This window comes from Papio anubis, chromosome 14, assembly GCF_008728515.1.
Source record: "Papio anubis isolate 15944 chromosome 14, Panubis1.0, whole genome shotgun sequence".
In the NCBI taxonomy this organism is placed as follows: domain Eukaryota; kingdom Metazoa; phylum Chordata; class Mammalia; order Primates; family Cercopithecidae; genus Papio; species Papio anubis.
This window is the reverse complement of record NC_044989.1, coordinates 47380762-47398561: the sequence shown is the minus strand read 5'-3', so window position 1 is coordinate 47398561 and position 17800 is coordinate 47380762. Positions and strand designations below refer to the sequence as shown.

The window sequence follows — 17800 nt, the reverse complement described above, 5'->3', positions numbered from 1 at the left end:
GGCAGGCAGATCACAGGTCAGGAGATCGAGACCATCCTGGCCAACATAGGGAAACCCTGTCTCTACTAAAAATACGAAAATTAGCTAGGTGTGGTGGCACGTGCCTATAATCCCAGCTACTGGGGAGGCCAAGACAGGAGAATCTCTTGAACCAGGGAGTCAGAAGTTTGCAGTGAGCTGAGATCGTGCCACTACACTCCAGCCTGGTAACAGAGCAAGACTCCATCTAAAAAAACAAATTAGCCAGGCATGGTGGCGAGTGCTTGTAATCTCAGCTACTTGGGAGGTTGAGGCAGGAGACTCACTTGAACCCAGGAGGCAGAGGTTGCAGTGAGCCGAGATCACACCACTGCACTCCAGCCTGGGTGACAGAGTAAGACTCCATATCCAAAAAAAAAAAAACCTTAACAAATTTAAAGGAGTAGAAATTATACAATGTCTGCTCTCAGACCACAATAGGATTAAACTACAAATCAATAACACAGAGATAACTAGAAAACCCCAAAATATGTGGAGACTAAACAACACACCTCTAAATAACACATGGATCTGTGTTATTAGAAAAAAGTCTGAAGAGAAATGTTAAAATACTTTGAACTAAATGGAAGTGAAAACAAAATTTGTGGGATGTAGCAAAAGCAATGCTTAGAAGAAAATTTGTAGTATTTAATGCATGTATTAGAAAAGAAGAAAGACCAAAAATTAATCATCTAAGTCTGCACCTTAGGAAGCCAGAAAAAGAAGAGTAAATTAAATCCAAAGTAAGTGAAAGAAAAGAAATAATAAAAATTAGAGCAGAAGTTGTTGAAATTGAAAACAGAAAATCAATAGAGAAAATCAAGGAACTCAAAACTGGTTCTTTGAAAAGAAAATGAAATTGATAAGCCTCTATCTAGGCTAACTAACAAAAAAGAGAGAAAACACAAATGACTAATACCAGACACAAAAGAGAGGCATCACTACAGATCCTATGGACATTAAAAAGGATAGTAAAGGAATATTCTGAATAACCGTATTTCACAAATTTGATTACCTAGATAAAATGAACCAATTACTTAAAAGATAGAATTTTCCAAAACTCACATGAAAAGAAATAGACTCTCAATAGGCCTATATCTATTAAATTGAATCAGTAATTATAACCTTTCAAAATAGACATTGCCAGGCCCAGATGCATTCACATGTGAATTCTATCAAACATTTAAGGAAAGAATTATGCCAATTCTTTACTAATCCCTTTCAGAAGATAGAGGGCAGAGGACACACCTCCTAACTCATTCTATTAGGCCAGCGTCACCATAATATTAAAATCAGACAAAGACATTACAAGAAACGAAAACTACAGACCAATATGTCTCATGAACATAGGTGTAAAAATCCTCAACAAAATGATAGTAAATTAAGTCTAACAATGTATTAAAAATTATAACATTGCAACCAAGTGAGATTTATCCCAGGTATGCAATGCTGGCTCAATATTTTAAAAATCAAATAATTGATCACATCAACAGCTAAAAAAGAAAAGTCACATAATCATGTCAATAGATGCAGAAAAAACATTTGAGAATATTTAACATGCATTTTTGAAAATAATTCTCAGTAAACTAGAAATACAGAGGAACTTCCTCAATTTGATAAAGAGTATCTACAAAAAACCTAAGCTAGCATCATACTTAATGGTGAGAAACTAGAAGCTTTCCCACTAAGATCAGGAAAATGGCAAGAATGTCCTCTCTCACCATTGCTTTTTAACATTGTAGTGGAAGTTCTAGCTAATGAAACAAGACAACAGAAGGAAATAAAAGGTATACTGATTGGGAAGGAAGAAATAAAACTGCCCTTGTTCACAGATAACATGATTGCCTATATAGAAAATCCAAAAAAATCAACAAAAAATTCCTGAAACTAATAACAAATTATAGCACGTTTGCAGGATAAAGGTTAATACACAAAAGTCAATTACTTTCCTATATACCAGCAATGAAAAAGGGGATTTGAATTTTTTTTTTTTTTTTTTTTTTGAGACGGAGTCTTGCTCTGTCACCCAGGCTGGAGTGCAGTGGCTGGATCTCAGCTCACTGCAAGCTCCACCTCCCGGGTTTATGCCATTCTCCTGCCTCAGCCTCCTGAGTAGCTGGGACTACAGGTGCCCACCACCTCGCCTGGCTAGGTTTTTTTTTTTTTTTTGTATTTTTTAGTAGAGATGGGGTTTCACCGTATTAGCCAGGATGGTCTCGATCTCCTGACCTCATAATCCGCCCATCTCAGCCTCCCAAAGTGCTGGGATTACAGGCTTGAGCCACCGTGCCCAGCTGGGATTTGAATTTTAAAACACAGTACCTTTCAAAAAGCATGCCTTTCTCTCTCTTCCATTGACCAAACATTTGGCTAGAAATTGTAAGATTAGATGAAATGAATTTACTTCTCTTCCTTCTCAAACTACGTGTGTCAGAACTCATGATTAGAAGGATTATTTGCATTATGAAATAAAATATTACTGGTAAGGTCAAACACACATATATAATGCCTTCACATTAGGATGTTGAAAGATGACATACTTAGGTATAAATCTAACAAAATATGTACAAGATCTATATGAGGAAAACAAACTGATGAAAGAAATCAAAGAACTTGGCCGGGCGCGGTGGCTCATGTCTGTAATCCCAACACTTTGGGAGGCTGAGGCAGGTGCATCACCTGAGGTCAGTTTGAGACCAGCCTGAAGAGAATGAAAAGACAAGCCACTGACTGAGAAAATATTTGCAAAAGATATATCTGATAAAGAACAAAATATACAAAGAACTCTGAAAACCCAGCAATAAGAAAATAACTCAATTAAAAAATTGGCCAAACTCCTTAATATACAAAGAAGACATACAGATGTCAAAAAAGCATATGAAAAATTGTTTCACATCATATGTCATCAGGGAAGTGCAAATTAAGACAATGAGATACCACACAAATATGAAATGGCCCCAATCCAGAACACTGACAACATCAAAGCTGGCAAGGATGTGGAGCAACAGGAACTCTCATTCATTGCTAGTGAGAATGCAAAATGGTATAGCCACTTTGGAAGACAGTTTGGCCGTTTTTTTAAAAACTAAACATACTCTTACATAAGATCCAGCAGTTGTGCTCCATAGTATTTACCCACAGGACTTGAAAGCTCACACCCACACAAAAGCCTGCACATGGATGTTTAGAGCAGCTTTATTCATAATTGCCCATCTTTGGAAGCAACCAAGATGTTGCTCAGTAGATGAATGGATAAATAAACTGTGGTACATCCAGACAATGGAATATTATTCAGCACTAAAAAGCAATGAGCTATGAAGCCATAACAAGACATGGAGGAAACATAAATGCATATCACTAAGTGAAAGAAGCCAATCTGAAAAGGCTACATATGGTGTGATTCCACCTATATGACATTCTGGAAAAGGCAAAACTATGGAGACTATAAAAAGATCAGTGGTTGCCAGGGCTTGAGGGGAGGGAGGGATAAATAGGGAGAACACAGGATTTTTAGGGCAGTGAAACCACTCTGTGATACTATAATAATGGATACATGTCATTGCACATTCGTCAAAACCCTTGAATGTACAACACCAAGAGTGAGGTCTAATGTAACATATGGACTTTGAGTGATAATGATGTGTCAGTGTAGGTTCATCAGTTGTAACAACTGTACATTTTTAGTGTGGGATGATGATAATGGAGGTTATGCATGTGTGGGAGCAAAGGGTATATGGAAATCTTTTTCCTTGCAATTTTGCTATGACCCTAAATCTGTTCTAAATAAAGTCATGTATATGTATATGTACGTGTAGATATATATGTATATGTAGTCACACCAAGAGCCTAGTAAGTAGGGTTGGCTTTTTTCACATTATTTCAGTTTTCTGACGTTGATGGTGTTTGGTGCAACATAACTGAATTATATATCCACACTAATATCATCCTGCCACATTCAAGCTCTTATAAGATTTGAGTGCCTGGCCGGGTGCGGTGTCTCACGTCTATAATCTCAGCACTTTGGGAGGCCAAGGCAGGTGGATCACTTGAGGTCTGGAGTTTGAGACCAGCCTGACCAACATGGAGAAGCCCCATCTCTACTAAAAATACAACATTAGTCGGGCATGGTGGCGCATGCCTGTAATCCCAGCTACTCGGGAGGCTGAGGCAGGAGAATCACTTGAACCTGGGAGGCGTAGGTTGTAGTGAGCCAAGATCGTGCCATTGCACTCCAGCCTGGGCAACAAGAGCCAAACTCAGTCTCAAAAAAAAAAAAAAGGTTTGGGTGGCTAATCAGCATGGATTGAAACATTAATTAGTGAGAATCAGATATTTTTACCAGCATCTTGTCTAGATTCTCTAAGCCTTAAAAATGAAGACCTGGACAGGCATATTGGCTCACACCTATAATCTCAGCACTTAGGGAAGCTGTGGTGGGAGGGTCGCTTGAGCCCAAGAGTTTGAGACCAGCCCTGGCAACATAGTGAGATCTCAACTCTACAGTAATTTTTAAAAATAGCTAGGTGTGGTTGCACATGCCTATAGTCTCAAGTAGTCAGAAGGCTGAGGCAGGAAGATGGCTTGAGCCTGGGAGGTTGAAGTACAGTGAGCTATGGTTGCACCACTGCATTCCAGCCTGGGTGACAAAGCAAGACCCTGTCTCCAAAAAACAAAAAAACAAAAAAAAAAAACTGAGAAGCATATGTTGGAATTAGAAATATATATGTACCATTAGACCCAAGGAAAATGGAACCAAGTTTAGTAATACACAGGAAAACAGTCTCCTACATAAAGCAAATGACTAATCAAGACTATGAAAAAAAAGCCCTCTTTCAACTATGTTAAATAGCAAAGAATGGTAAATGCCAAGTATAGTAGGACAAATATATATGTTACAGGTAACCAATATTCCTTTCCAGAATAATGCTAAGAGTTTTTCCATGAGCACTTCATTATGGAAATCTTACATGGATTGCTGAGTATAGATAAATAAATGACTGCTTTAAGAGTTTTTTTCCCCTTTTCAGTTTTCTTTTTTTTTTTGCCTCCTGTTTATATCTGTGTATGTGCGAGAGAGAGAGAGAGAAGCATAAAGCAAATATGTACATTTTAAAAACAGAAAGCAAACAGAAATCCATGTAATTGTCATCAAAATCAGGAAATAGGACATTGCTGGCCCCCAAGAATGCCCCGTTTAAGTTGTGTTTCTGTGCTTCTATAAGACACAAGAATTACCCAAGAATGACCTTGTTTCCTTGGTGTTTGTGATGTCAAGTGAGCACTCAACAAGCACAGGTGCATCAGGAAAACGCATATATTTCACCGTAAAATTTGTATTTACTTGTTATCATCACTCTATCCACAAAAAGCTGCTTCTGCAATCAAAGTTGTATACTAATATGGGAAAGACACCTGCGGAGCGAAATATAGTAGTGAACTTCCATGTGCCAGGTAGTGCTAGGAGGTAGATGCCTTTTCAACAAAAGCTGTATTGTTTCTTAAAATCTGATGTAAAAATAATAGGGGGTGGAGGGGATTATTCACTTCAGGTCCTAGGATTTTATAATATAACTCCTCCCCTCCTCCCTGCCAGCTCTGGAGGTCTGGGTGATCTCCTCCTGGCTTCTCATTCTCCTTCTTTCTCTCCCTCCCTTCCTTCACATACCTCCTATTTTTTTTTTTTTTTTTTTTTTTCTTGCTCTGTTGCCCAGGCTGGAGTCCAGTGACACGATCTTGGCTCACTGCAACCCCCGCCTCCTGGGTTCAAGTGATTCTCGTGCCTCAGCTTCCCGAGTAGCTGGGGTTACAGGCACCCACCACCACCCCTGGCTAATTGTTGTATTTTTAGTAGAGACAGGGTTTTGCCATGTTGGTCAGGCTGGTCTTGAACTTCTGACCTCAAGCAATCCACCTGCCTCGGCCTCCCAAAGTGTTGGGATTACAGGCATTAAGCCACTGCACCCGACCTCTCCTGTCTATTTTAACCAGTTCCTGATATTCTTGTATCATACCTTTGGGGATGTCCCTAGACCCAGGGGCAATGGAGCCACCCAGGTTGTTTGCAACAATTTCCTGATGGAAATAGTGTTAGATGTGAGGCCCCTCTTTCTTGGAAGACCCTTGCTTGAGCTCCTTGAGGAAGTCCTGCCCTTCTTAAAAGCCTCCCTCAAATCTCATCATGTTTGTCATCTTGAGGTCACCTAGTTGGATTTAATCTCTTTCTACTCCCATATCTTCTATCTGTCTTTTAGCACTGATGACAGTGGTTTGTGTTAGGATTGTATCTGTAGGTGCCTCTCACTCCTGCTGGTCAGGGACCGTAGCTCTCTTAACCACTGTATTCCCTACTACTAGTGCTGCGCTTTACCCCAGAGCAGGCTCACTAAATGGCTGAATTGATTTGTTGAATCTAGAATATTTAAAATGTGATCACTGCTGGACATAGTGGCTCACATCTGTAATCCCAGCACTTTGGGAGGCCAAAGTGGGTGGATTGCTTGAGCTCAGGCGTTTGAGACCAGCCTGGGCAACATACCGAGACTTTATCTCTATTAAAACCAAGAAAATTAGCCAGGTATGGTGGTACGCATCTGTGGTCCCAGCTATTTGGGAGGCTGAGGTGGGGGGATCACTTGAGCCTGGGACGTCAAGGCTTCAGTGAGCTGTGATCACGCCATTGCACTCCACTCTGGGCAACAGAGCGAGACTTTGTCTCTAAAAAAATAAATAAAAATAAGATGTGATCAGGCCAGGTACAGTGGCTCACATCTGTAATCCCAGCACTTTGGGAGGCTGAGGCAGGAGGATTGCTTGAGCCCAGGAGTTCAAGACCAGCCTGGGCAACATGGTGAGATCCTGTCTCTATAAAAAATAAAGAAGTAGCTGGGTGCAGTGACACACACCTGTAGTCTCAGCTACTTGGGATGTGGAGGTGGGAGGATCACTTGAGTCCAGGAGTTTGAGGCTGCAGTGAATTATGTTCATGCCATTTCACTCCAGCCTGTATAACAGAGAACCTACCTCAAAAAAAGAAAAAAAAAATGTGGCTGGGCGCCATGGTTCATGCCTGTAATCCCAGCACTTTGGGAGGCTGAGGCAGGTGGATCACTCAAGGCCAGGAGTTCAAGACCAGCCTGGCCAACATGGTGAAAGCCCATCTCTACTAAAAATATAAAAATTAGCTGGGCGTGGTGGTACGTACCTGTAATCCCAGCTACTCGGGAGGATGAGGCAGAGAATTGCTTGAACCGGGACGGCAGAGGCTGCAGTGAGCCGAAATCATGCCACTGCACTCCAGCCTGGGTGACAGAGTGAGACTCTATCTCAAAAAAATAAAAAGAAAAAATGTGATCAATTTGACATTTTCCTATGCAGCATCTCAGGCATGTTATCTATAAAATTCACCATGAAGACCGAATATATGTTAAATGTTTTGAAGCTTCACCTTTGGAAATGTACCTTTTCCTCTTCCACTATTAAAGTAAAGAAGGAATTATTCAATGTTGTATGGTCATAAAATAAAAGATTATGAATGACAGATAGTGAAGTGAGTTTACAACCTCTATTAATCTATTGGTGTCCTTGTCCATTCTGTGCAGTCACTTCAGCTTTCTCCGGGACAATACAATGTGCTTCCTGCACCGGTTCCCAAATATGCTTCCAGGTAATTATATACTTACTAAATAGGCCGCCTTTCTGTTTACATACCTACATGCCAATCCTCATGGCTTTTAAACCTCATTTATGCACCTCATATGCAGATTAACATTTTAAAATATTTAATGAAAGATAGGGAATAAGTTAACAAAGATCTTTAAAAAATAGATTTAGAAAATCATTTTTCTTTTTTTTTTTAATATAGGAGCTGTGTATTTCGCTCAACAGTTCAAAGATTCCCAACAACTTATTTTATTCCTGTAAGTATAATGTAGACAGTTAACTCATGATGAATTTGATGTTTAAAATATGCTGTGCTTTCTGGAGTGGAGCAAGATGGCCAAATAGAACCCTCCTGTGAGCATTCCCCCTAGCAGGAACACTAAACTGAACAATTATTCACACAAGAAAACACCTCTATAAGAACCAAACAGCAGGTGTGGGATCGCAATACCAGGTTTTAACTTTGTGTCAAGGAAAGAGGCACTGAAGAGGGTAGGGTAGAAAAGACAGTCTTGAATTGCCAACACCACCCTCCCCCATCCCCTGGCAGCAGCCATGTGGCATGAAGAGAGAATCTGCCCTTGGGGAAAAGGGAATGCTGTGATGGTGGGACTTTGCACAGGAACACAGTGCTGGCTGTCACAGGGAAAGCAACACAAGACAGAATTCAGTTGGTGCCCATGGAGGGAGCATTTAGACCAGCCCTAGCCCATCCCAGCCGTTTGATACTGAGTTCCAGCTCTCTCTACCACTGTGGGCTGAAGTGCTCTGAGGTCCTAAATAAGCTTGAAAGGCAGTCTAGGCCACAAGGACTGCAATTCCTGGGCAAGTTCTGGTGCTGTGCTGGGCTCAGAGGCAGTGGACTTCGGGTACATAAGACCTAGTGAGACACCAGCTGGGGCAGCCAAGGGAGTGCTTGTAGCAGCCATCCCCCAGCCCCAGGCAGCACAGCTTGCAGCTTCAAGAGAGACGCCTTCCTTTCGCTTGAGAGGAGGAGAGGGGAGAGTAAAGCGGACTTGTCTTGCAATCTGGATACCAGCTCAGCCACAGCAGAACAGGGCACCTCAGGCAGAGTCCCGAGGCCCCCATTCCAGGCCCTAGCTCTCAGACATTTCTAGACACATCTCTGGCCAGAAGAGAATCCACTGCCTTAAAGAGAAGGACCCAGTTCTGGCAAGATTCATAACTTACTGACTAAAGAGCCCTTGGGCTTTGAATAAACACCAGCAGTGGCCAGACAACACTCACTGCAGGCCTTAGCCAGACAGTGCTGTGCTGCTTCAGGTGTGACCCAGCACATTCCCAGCTACAGTGGTCACAGGGAGAGACTACTGCTTGAGGAAAGGAGAGGGATGAGCAAAGGGGATTTTGTCTTGCTGCTTGGGTACCAGTTCAGCCACAGTGAAGTAGAACACCAAGCAGGCTCCTGGGGTTCCCAATTCCAGGCCTTGGCTCCTGGATGGCATTTCTGGACTCCCACTGGGCCAGAGGAGAGCCCATTGCCCTGAAGGGAGAGACCTAGGCCTGGCAGCATTCCCCACAAGCTGACTGAAGGGCCTTGAGTGAACATTAGTGGTATCCAGCTAGTACTTGCTACAGGCCTGGGTGGTTGTGTCCATAGAGAGACTCCTGCTTGAGGAGAGGGGAGGGAAGAGTGGGAAGAACTTTGTCTTCTGGCTTGGGTGCCAGCTCAGCTGCAGTAGAATAGAGTACCAAACAAATTCCTAAGTTTCCTGACTCCAGGGCCTGGCTCCCAGATGGCATTTCTGGTCTGCACTGGGCCCAGGGGGCAGCATGCTGCCTTGAAGGGAAGAGCTTTTGTTTGGGCCTTGAGTGAACATGGACAGTAGCTAGGCAGTAGTTACTGCAGGCCTTGGGTGAGACCCAGTACCATGCTGGCTTTGGCTCTGACCCAGCGCAGTCCCAGGGATATTAGCCATAGAGGTGCTTGTGTCATCCCTCCCTCAGCTTTAGCCATCTCAGTACAAAGAGAGACTTCGTTTTTTTGGGGGAAGGGAAGGGAAGAGAACCAGAGTCTCTGCCTGGTAATCCAGAGAACTCTCTCAGATCTTATCCAAGACAACCAAGGCAGTACCTCTACAAGTCTACCAGAATCACAGCAATTACTAGGCTTGGGGTGCCCTCTAATGCAGATGCAGCTACAGTGACCAAAGACAGGTTACAGTGCTTAATTCCCTTTGAATACTTGGAAAGCCTTCCCAAGAAGGACAGGTACAAACAAGACCAGCTGCGAAGACTACAATAAACACCTAACTCTACAATGCCCAGACATTGGCAAGCATACAAGTATGAAGACCATCTAGTGAAACACAACCTCACCAGTTGAACTAAATAAAGCACCAGTGACCAATCCCAGAGTGACAGAGATATGTGACCTTTCAGACAGAGACCTCAAAATAGCTGTTTTGACAAAGTGCAACAAAATTTAAGATGACACAGAGAAAGAATTCAGAATTCTATCAGATAAATTTAGCAAACAAATCAAAATAATTTTAAAAAATCAAGCAGATACTCTGGAGCTGAAAAATTCAATTGACATACTGAAGAATACATCAAAGTCTCCCAATAGCAGAACTGATCACACAGAAGAAAAAATTTGTGAGCTTGGATGGGGTACAGTGGCTCATGTCTGTAATTCCAGCACTTTGGGAGGCTGAGGCGGCAGATGTCTTGAGGCCAGGACTTCAAGACCAGTCTGGCCAACATGGCAAAAGCTCGTCTCTACTAAAAATACAAAAATTATCTGGGTGTGGTGGTGCACACCTGTAATCCCAGCTACTTGAGAGGCTGAGGTATGAGAATCGCTTGAATCTGGGAGGTGGAGGTTGCAGTGAGCCAAGATTGTGCCACTGCACTCCAGCCTGGGCGACAGAGTGAGACTCTGTCTCAAAAAAACAAAACAAAACAAAACAAAAAGAATTAGTGAGCTTGAAGACAAGCTATTTGAAAACACAGAGGAGACAAAAGAAAAAAGAATGAAGAATGCTTACAGAATCTATAAAATAGCCTCAAAAGGGCAAATCTAAGAGTTACTGGCCTTAAAGAGAGAGATTGAAGTAGAAAGTTTATTCAAAGGGATAATAACAGGGACCATTCCAAACCTAGAGAAAGATAGAAATATTGAAGTACAAGAAGGTTATAGAACACTAAGCATATTTAACCCAAATAAGACCACCTCAAGACATTTAATAAACTCCCAAAAGTCAAGGACAAAGAAAGAATCCTAAAGCACAAGAGGAAAGAAGAAAATAACATAGAATGGAGCACCTATACATCTGGCAGCGGACTTCTCAGTGGAAACCTTACAGCCCAGGAGTGAGTGACATGACATATTTAAAGTGCCGAAAGAAAAAAACATCCTGGAATAGTATAGTCAGTAAAAAATCCTTAAAATGTGAAGGATACTTTCCCAGACAACCAAAGCTAAGGCATTTCAACACCAGACCTGTCCTACAAGAAACGCTAAAGGGAGTTCTTCAAATTCTGAAAGGAAAGGACATTAATGAGCAACAAGAAATAATCTGAGGCCAGGTGCAGTGGCTCATGCCTGCAATATCAGCACTTTGGGAGACTGAGGCAGGAGGATTGCTTGAGTCCAGGAGTTCAAGACCAGCCTAGGCAACATAGAGAGACTCCATCTCTACAAAAAATTTTAAAAATTAGCTGGGCATGATGACATGCACCTGTGGTCCCAGCTACTCAGGTAGGCTGAGGTGGGAAGATCACTTGAGCCGAGGAGGTTGAGGCTGCAGCGAGCCATGTGTGTGCCACTGCAGCCCAGCCTGGGCAGCAGAACAAGACCGTGTCTGAAGAAGAAAAAGGAGAAGGAGAGAAAGAAGAAAGAAGAAGAAGAAGAGGAAGAAGAAGAGGAGGAGGAAGAAGAGGAAGGAAAGAAAGAAGAAAGAAACCTAAAACTTTACACGGAACCACAAAAGACCCAGAATAGCCAAAATCATCCTGAGCAAAATGAACAAAACTGAAAGAATCATATTACCTGACTTCAAATTATACTGCAGAGCTATTGTAGCAAAAACAGTATGGTAGCATAAAAACAGACACATAGACCAATGGAACAGAATAGAGAACGCAGAAATAAATCCATATATCTACAGTGAATTCATTTTTGACACAGGTGCCAAGAATACACATTGGGGAAAGGACAGTCTCTTCAATAAATGGTGCAGGGAAATGTGGATATCCATATGAAGAAGAATGAAACTAGAACCCTATCTCTTGCCATTTTACAAAAATCAAATCAAAATGGATTAAAGACTTAAATCTGGCTGGGTATGGTGGCTCATGCATGTAATCCTAGCACTTTGGGAGGCAAAGGCAGGAGGATCCCTTGAGCCCAGGAATTCGAGACCAGCCTGGGCAACATAGGAGACCCTGTCTCTAGTTAAAAAAAACAAAAACATAACATAAATCTAAGACCTCAAACTATGAAACTATCAAAACAAAACATTGAGGAAACTCCAGGACATTGGTCTGGGCAAAGATTTCTTGAGTTACACCCCACAAGCACAGGCAACCAAAGCAAAAATGGATAAATGGGATCACATCAAGTTAAAAAGTTTCTGCACAACCAAGGAAACAGTCAACAAAGTGAAGAGATGACCCACATAATGGGGGACAATATTTGCAAACTATCCATCTGACAAAGGATTAATAACCAGAATATATAAAGAGCTCAAAAAACTCAATAGGAAAAAGGTCTTTTTATTTGAGACAAGGTCTTGATTTTTCACCCAGGCTGAAGTGTGGTGATGCAAACACAGCTCACTGCAGCCTCGACCTCCCTGGAGCAAGCAATCCTTCCCCTCAGTCCCCCAAGTAGCTGGGATTACAGGTGCATGCCACCGCACCCAGCAAATTTTTGTATTTTTTGTAGAAATGGGTTCTTGCCATGTTGCCCAGGCTGGTCTTGAACTCCTGAGCTCAAGCGATCTGCCCACCTTGGCCTCCCAAAGTGGTGGAATTACAGGCATAAGCCACTGTGCCCAACCTTAATAGGAAAAAATCTGATAATGTTTTAAAAAATAGGCAAAAGATCTGAATAGACATTTCTCAAAAGAAGACATACAAATGACCAACAGGTGTATAAAATGGTGCTCAACATCATTAATCATCAGAGAAATGCAAATCAAAACTACAATAAGATATCATTGCATCCCAGTTTAAATGGCATATATCCAAATTACAGGCAATAGTGAATGCTGGCGAGGATGTGGAAAAAAGGGAACCCTTGTACACTGTTGGTGGGAATGTAAATTAGTAAAGCCACCATGAAGAACAGTACAAAGATCCATCAAGAGAGTAAACATAGAGCTACCATATGATCCAGCAATCTCACTGCTGGGTGTATACCCAAAAGAAAAGAAATCAGTATATTGAAGAGGTATCTGCGCTCCCATGTTTTCTGCAGGACACTGTTCACAATAACCAAGATTTGGAAGCAACCTTAGTGTATATTAGCAGATGAATGGATAAAGAAAATGTGGTACATATACACAACAAAATACTACACAGCCATAAAAAATAATGAGGTCCTGCTATTTGCAATAACATGGACAGAACTGGAGGTTATTATGTTAAGTGAAATAAGCCATGCACAGAAAGGCAAACTTTGCATGTTCTCATGTATTTGTAGGAGCTAAAAATTATTAATAAAAGAGTCAAACTCATGCAGATAGAGAGTAGAAGGATGGATACCAGAGACTAAGAAGGGTAGTGGAGGAAGGGGAAAGGGGAAGTGGAGATGGTTAATGGGTACAAAGATATAGTTAGATTGAATGAGATCTAGTATTTGATAGCACAACAGGGTGATTACAGTCAACAATAATTTATTTTACATTTAAAAATTGGCTGGGCACGGTGGTTCGTACCTGTAATCCCAGCACTTTGGGAGGCCAAAGCAGGCGGATCACTTGAGGCCAGGAGTTCAAGACCAGCCTACCAGCCTGGCCAACATGGTGAAACCCTATCTCTACTAAAAATACAAAAATCAGCCAGGTGTGGTGGCATGCACCTGTAATCCCAGCTACTCAGGAGGCTGAGGCAGGAGAATCGCTTGAACCTGGGAGGCAGAGGTTGCAGTGAGCTGAGATCGTGCCACTGCACTCCAGCTTGGGCAACAGAGTGAGACTCCATCTCAAAAAATAAATTAATTAATTAAATTAAATAAAAATAAGAGTATAATTCGCATGTTTGTAACATAAAGAAATGATAAATGCTTGAGGTGATGGATACCCTATTTATCCTGACGTGATTATTACACATTATATGCTTATATCAAAATATCTCATGTACTCCATAAATATATATACCTACTATGTAGCCATAAAATTTTTTCAAAATAAAATATACTATGAATCCTTTTGCTATAGTAAGATTCACATTTTGCTCATCATAGTAGATAAGCTCTGAATGATTAATGCTATTGATTTAATATATACATTAAGTATATCTGAAGATATACGAGAAATTGGTAACCAATTTGTGGCAAGTTGTAGAAGAAAATGTTCGGCTCCTTTACTTTCTTTGGGTCTTGACTAAAATACCACTTTCTCAGGAAGGTCTTCCCAAGTCACCTATTCAAACTTGCTGTCCCCTTCCTTGGTTTATTGTTTACTTCATAGCATTCATCACTGTCAAGACACAATACCTTTTAAAATGTATCTACCCTGTTTTTATCTTTCCCCCTCACTAGAATGTAAGCTTATGAAGGCAGGGATTTCTTTCCTGTCTACCTAGCACCTAGGCAAGTGACTGGCACATAGTATTTGGTGAATCAATTAATTAAATTGCTAGAGATATTCAATAGATCATGGTATTAACAAAAAGGAAGCATATCTCTTTCTTTCCTTTTAAAGATATGAAAATGCTTTTCTATTTCTAAATATCTCCAAATGCATGACCATGAATTATGATTTTAAAAAAATGAACTCTTTTAGATAAGTAGCTCGTCAGTAGGATGTCAAAAAAAATAAATAATTATATAAATCATCTGAAAGAATAAGAAAATATAAAATTGGCCGGGCACAGTGACTCACGCCTGTAATCCCAGCACTTTGGGAGGCTGAGGCAGGTGGATCATTTGAGATCAGGAGTTCGAGACCAGCCTGGCCAACATGGTGAAACCCCGTCTCTACTAAAAATACAAAAATTAGCTGGGCATGGTGTCTTCCGCCTGTAATCCCAGCTACTCAGAAGGCTGAGGCAGGAGAATCACTTGAACCCAGGAGGCAGAGGTTGCAGTGAGCCAAGATCACACCACTGCACTCCAGCCTGGGCAACAGAGTGAGACTCAGACTCAAAAAAAAAAAAAACCAGAAAGAAAATATAAAATTGTTTTGGGATAGTTTGATGCACTATAATTATTTATTTATTTGTAGTTACAAACTCAGGATCAAAAAAGACCACATAGCAAACATCTGCAAAAAAAAAATTGAGATAACTGAACAGAGCTCGGAAACAGATCCTAGAATATATTAATATAAGATTTTTACATTTGATAAAGATGGTATGACAAGTCAGTAGGGAAAGGAAAAGATATGTTAGATAACTTATTATTAAATAACTTGGAAAAGGTGTTAGATTCTCACTTCATAGCACACATTAAAATAAATTTCATGTTGATTATAAGAATTAGATACTTTTGAAAGCCATTAAACCAGGAGAAAAATATATTAGTATATATCTAAGGATAAGCAAACTTTCTGAGATAATAGCAATGGAAGAAATTTCAAAGGAAAAGAAATACTGGATTTGATTATATAACATTAAAAACTTTTTGTGTATCAGAAAACAAACTGCAAACAAAGTTAATAGGCAAATGTAATCTAGGAAAAGTATTTTTAACATCCCTAGCAGATAAAGGATTAATAGCATTATCTATAAAATTATCATAACAATCTATAGGAAAAACAACAGAAAAGTAAAACAGATAAATGACATAAATAGACAATTCATAAATAAGAAATTCAGATATCCAGTAAAGGTGAAAAATCTTTTGATCTCACTAACATTTAAGTGTGAGAGACTAAAAGACTGATTGAAAGCTCTCTGTACATGGGTGGTACAGAAGGCTAAATTATAGCCCCCAAAGATATGTCTATGTCCTAATGCCTGGAATCTATGGATGTTACCTTATATGGCAGAGATTTTACAGATGTGGTTAAGGATTTTGGGATGGGGAGATTATCCTGTACTCCAGGGTGGGGGCAGAATGAGATTACACACACACACACACGAGGAGAGGGTAATACATATAGAAGCAAAGATTGCAGTGGTGCAGCCACAAGTCAAGAAATGCTGGCAGCCACTAGAAGCTAAAAGAGGCAAGGAACAGCTTCTCCCTCAGAGCCTCTGGAGGGAGCATGGCCCTGCTGACACGTAATTTTAGCCCAGTGAAACTAATTCAGACTTCAGACCCTAGAACTATGAGAGAATAAATTTCTGTTTGTTTAAGACACCAAATTTGTAGTAATTTGTTATAGCAGCCATAGTGAATGAATACAGGTGGGGATTATCTCCAGGTGGGTTTCATACTGGATGGGTGGGATAAGGACCTGGCTTTTCCTTTGATAGCCCATAAATATCCGTATCTGTCTTTTTTCTAGGATACATCAGTTGATTCAAAATGACTCATCAGCTTCCTGCCTGGGGTTTAAGCCAGTTGTCAGTGTTCTGGGAGCTGAGTGGAGGGAGGGGCTGGTGGTCTCATCATTCAGTGTGTAGAAGTTCACTTAATTACAGTTTTCAGTAAAGGCCCACATCCTCACAGTGCTTGGGGCTCCTGAGTTCAGATCTCTGCTGCAGTCTCCTCAGAACTAAACTCCCTGTCTCCTGCAGGGATGTGGGAAGGGGGGTTGCCTGACAGCTAGGGGTGAGGGGAGACAGGGCCCTGAAGTAAAAATATTCAACCAGACCTTCTGCTTTCAGATCTACCCCCACCCCCACCTCACAGGTGCCTGTTGCCTTAAATTCCCCAGCTTTTCTTGTGTTCTGTGGAGCAAATTAGCTTGCTTCTCCTTGGCAAGTCCTCTGCAAGGATTTAGGCTTCTGCCTTCTCTACCCTGCCAGGTCAGCTACTATTCCTCCAAATTGCTTCACATCTTCCAAAAATATGTCATCATCTCATGTTGACTGTTGTGTCTTCTCTTGGCTCTCTGTGTATGTGTATGTATAGGTGTGTGTTGCAGGGTAGGGTGAGATAGAACAGGAACCCCCTCTTAGGGACCTGCATGCCCCCCAAACATAAATGTTTTTTATATTTTAAATTCCTTCAAAAAAATTTCAGATACCTATTAATGACTAGCTCTGAGAAGTAAATAAACAATAACAAAAAGATAACAGTAGCCAAAAACCATAGCCAAGAACACTAAAATCACAGGATGTTTATTACCGCTATAGGAAATAAAGATGACATCTTAACGTATGACTGAAACCTGGACCCCCACCAAATGGATATGCCCAGTCCATAGATGTCAAATGAGGGGGAACTGGGACTAAACTCTAACCACATTCTTATTCTAAATTTCTTCCAGGTGTGACCTGGAAAAAGTCACACCCACAAGCCAGAGCTAACATTCTTTTCTGCTGGCCCCCAGTTTTTTTGTTTGTTTTTTGTTTTGAGACAGAGTCTCTCTGTTGCCCAGGTTGGAGTGCAGTGGCACGATCTCGGCTCACTGCAACCTCCACCTCCCGGGTTCAAGTGATTCTACTGCCTCAGGCTCTCTAGTAGCTGTGATTACAGGTGTAGGCCACCACGCCCAGCTAATTTTTGTATTTTTAGTAGAGAAGGGGTTTCAGCATATTGCCCAAGCTGATCTTGACCTCCTGACCTCAAGTGATCCACCCACCTTAACCTCCCAAAGTGCTGGGATTACAGGCATGAGCCACTGCCCCTGGCCTGGCCCCAAATTTTTAAATCAAGCCTCTCTTTTTTATCCAACTGCAAATCAGAAAATATTTAAATGTACCTATGACCTGTAAGCCCTTGCTTCAAGCAATCTCACCCTTTTAGGCTAAATAAAACCAATGTATAACCTCCATATATAATTTATAATTTTGCTTGTAACATTTAGCCCTACCCTTTCCT

The 17800-nt window shown here is 41.1% G+C and overlaps 1 protein-coding gene across 3 annotated transcripts in view; it reads left to right on the top strand.

Annotated features, from left to right (window-relative positions):
• Positions 1-17800, top strand: part of STPG4 (sperm-tail PG-rich repeat containing 4) — a 59352-nt gene that overhangs the window by 17121 nt on the left and 24431 nt on the right. For 2 of the 3 annotated variants that reach the window (XM_003908617.5, XM_009184146.4), the window contains 2 exons: positions 7617-7681; positions 7880-7934. In XM_003908617.5, the coding sequence (XP_003908666.2) occupies positions 7617-7681; positions 7880-7934 (120 nt within the window). Of the gene's footprint in view, positions 1-7616; positions 7682-7879; positions 7935-16319; positions 16518-17800 lie in introns of those variants that run through there. The other variant, XM_017947515.3, reaches the window with a different exon arrangement.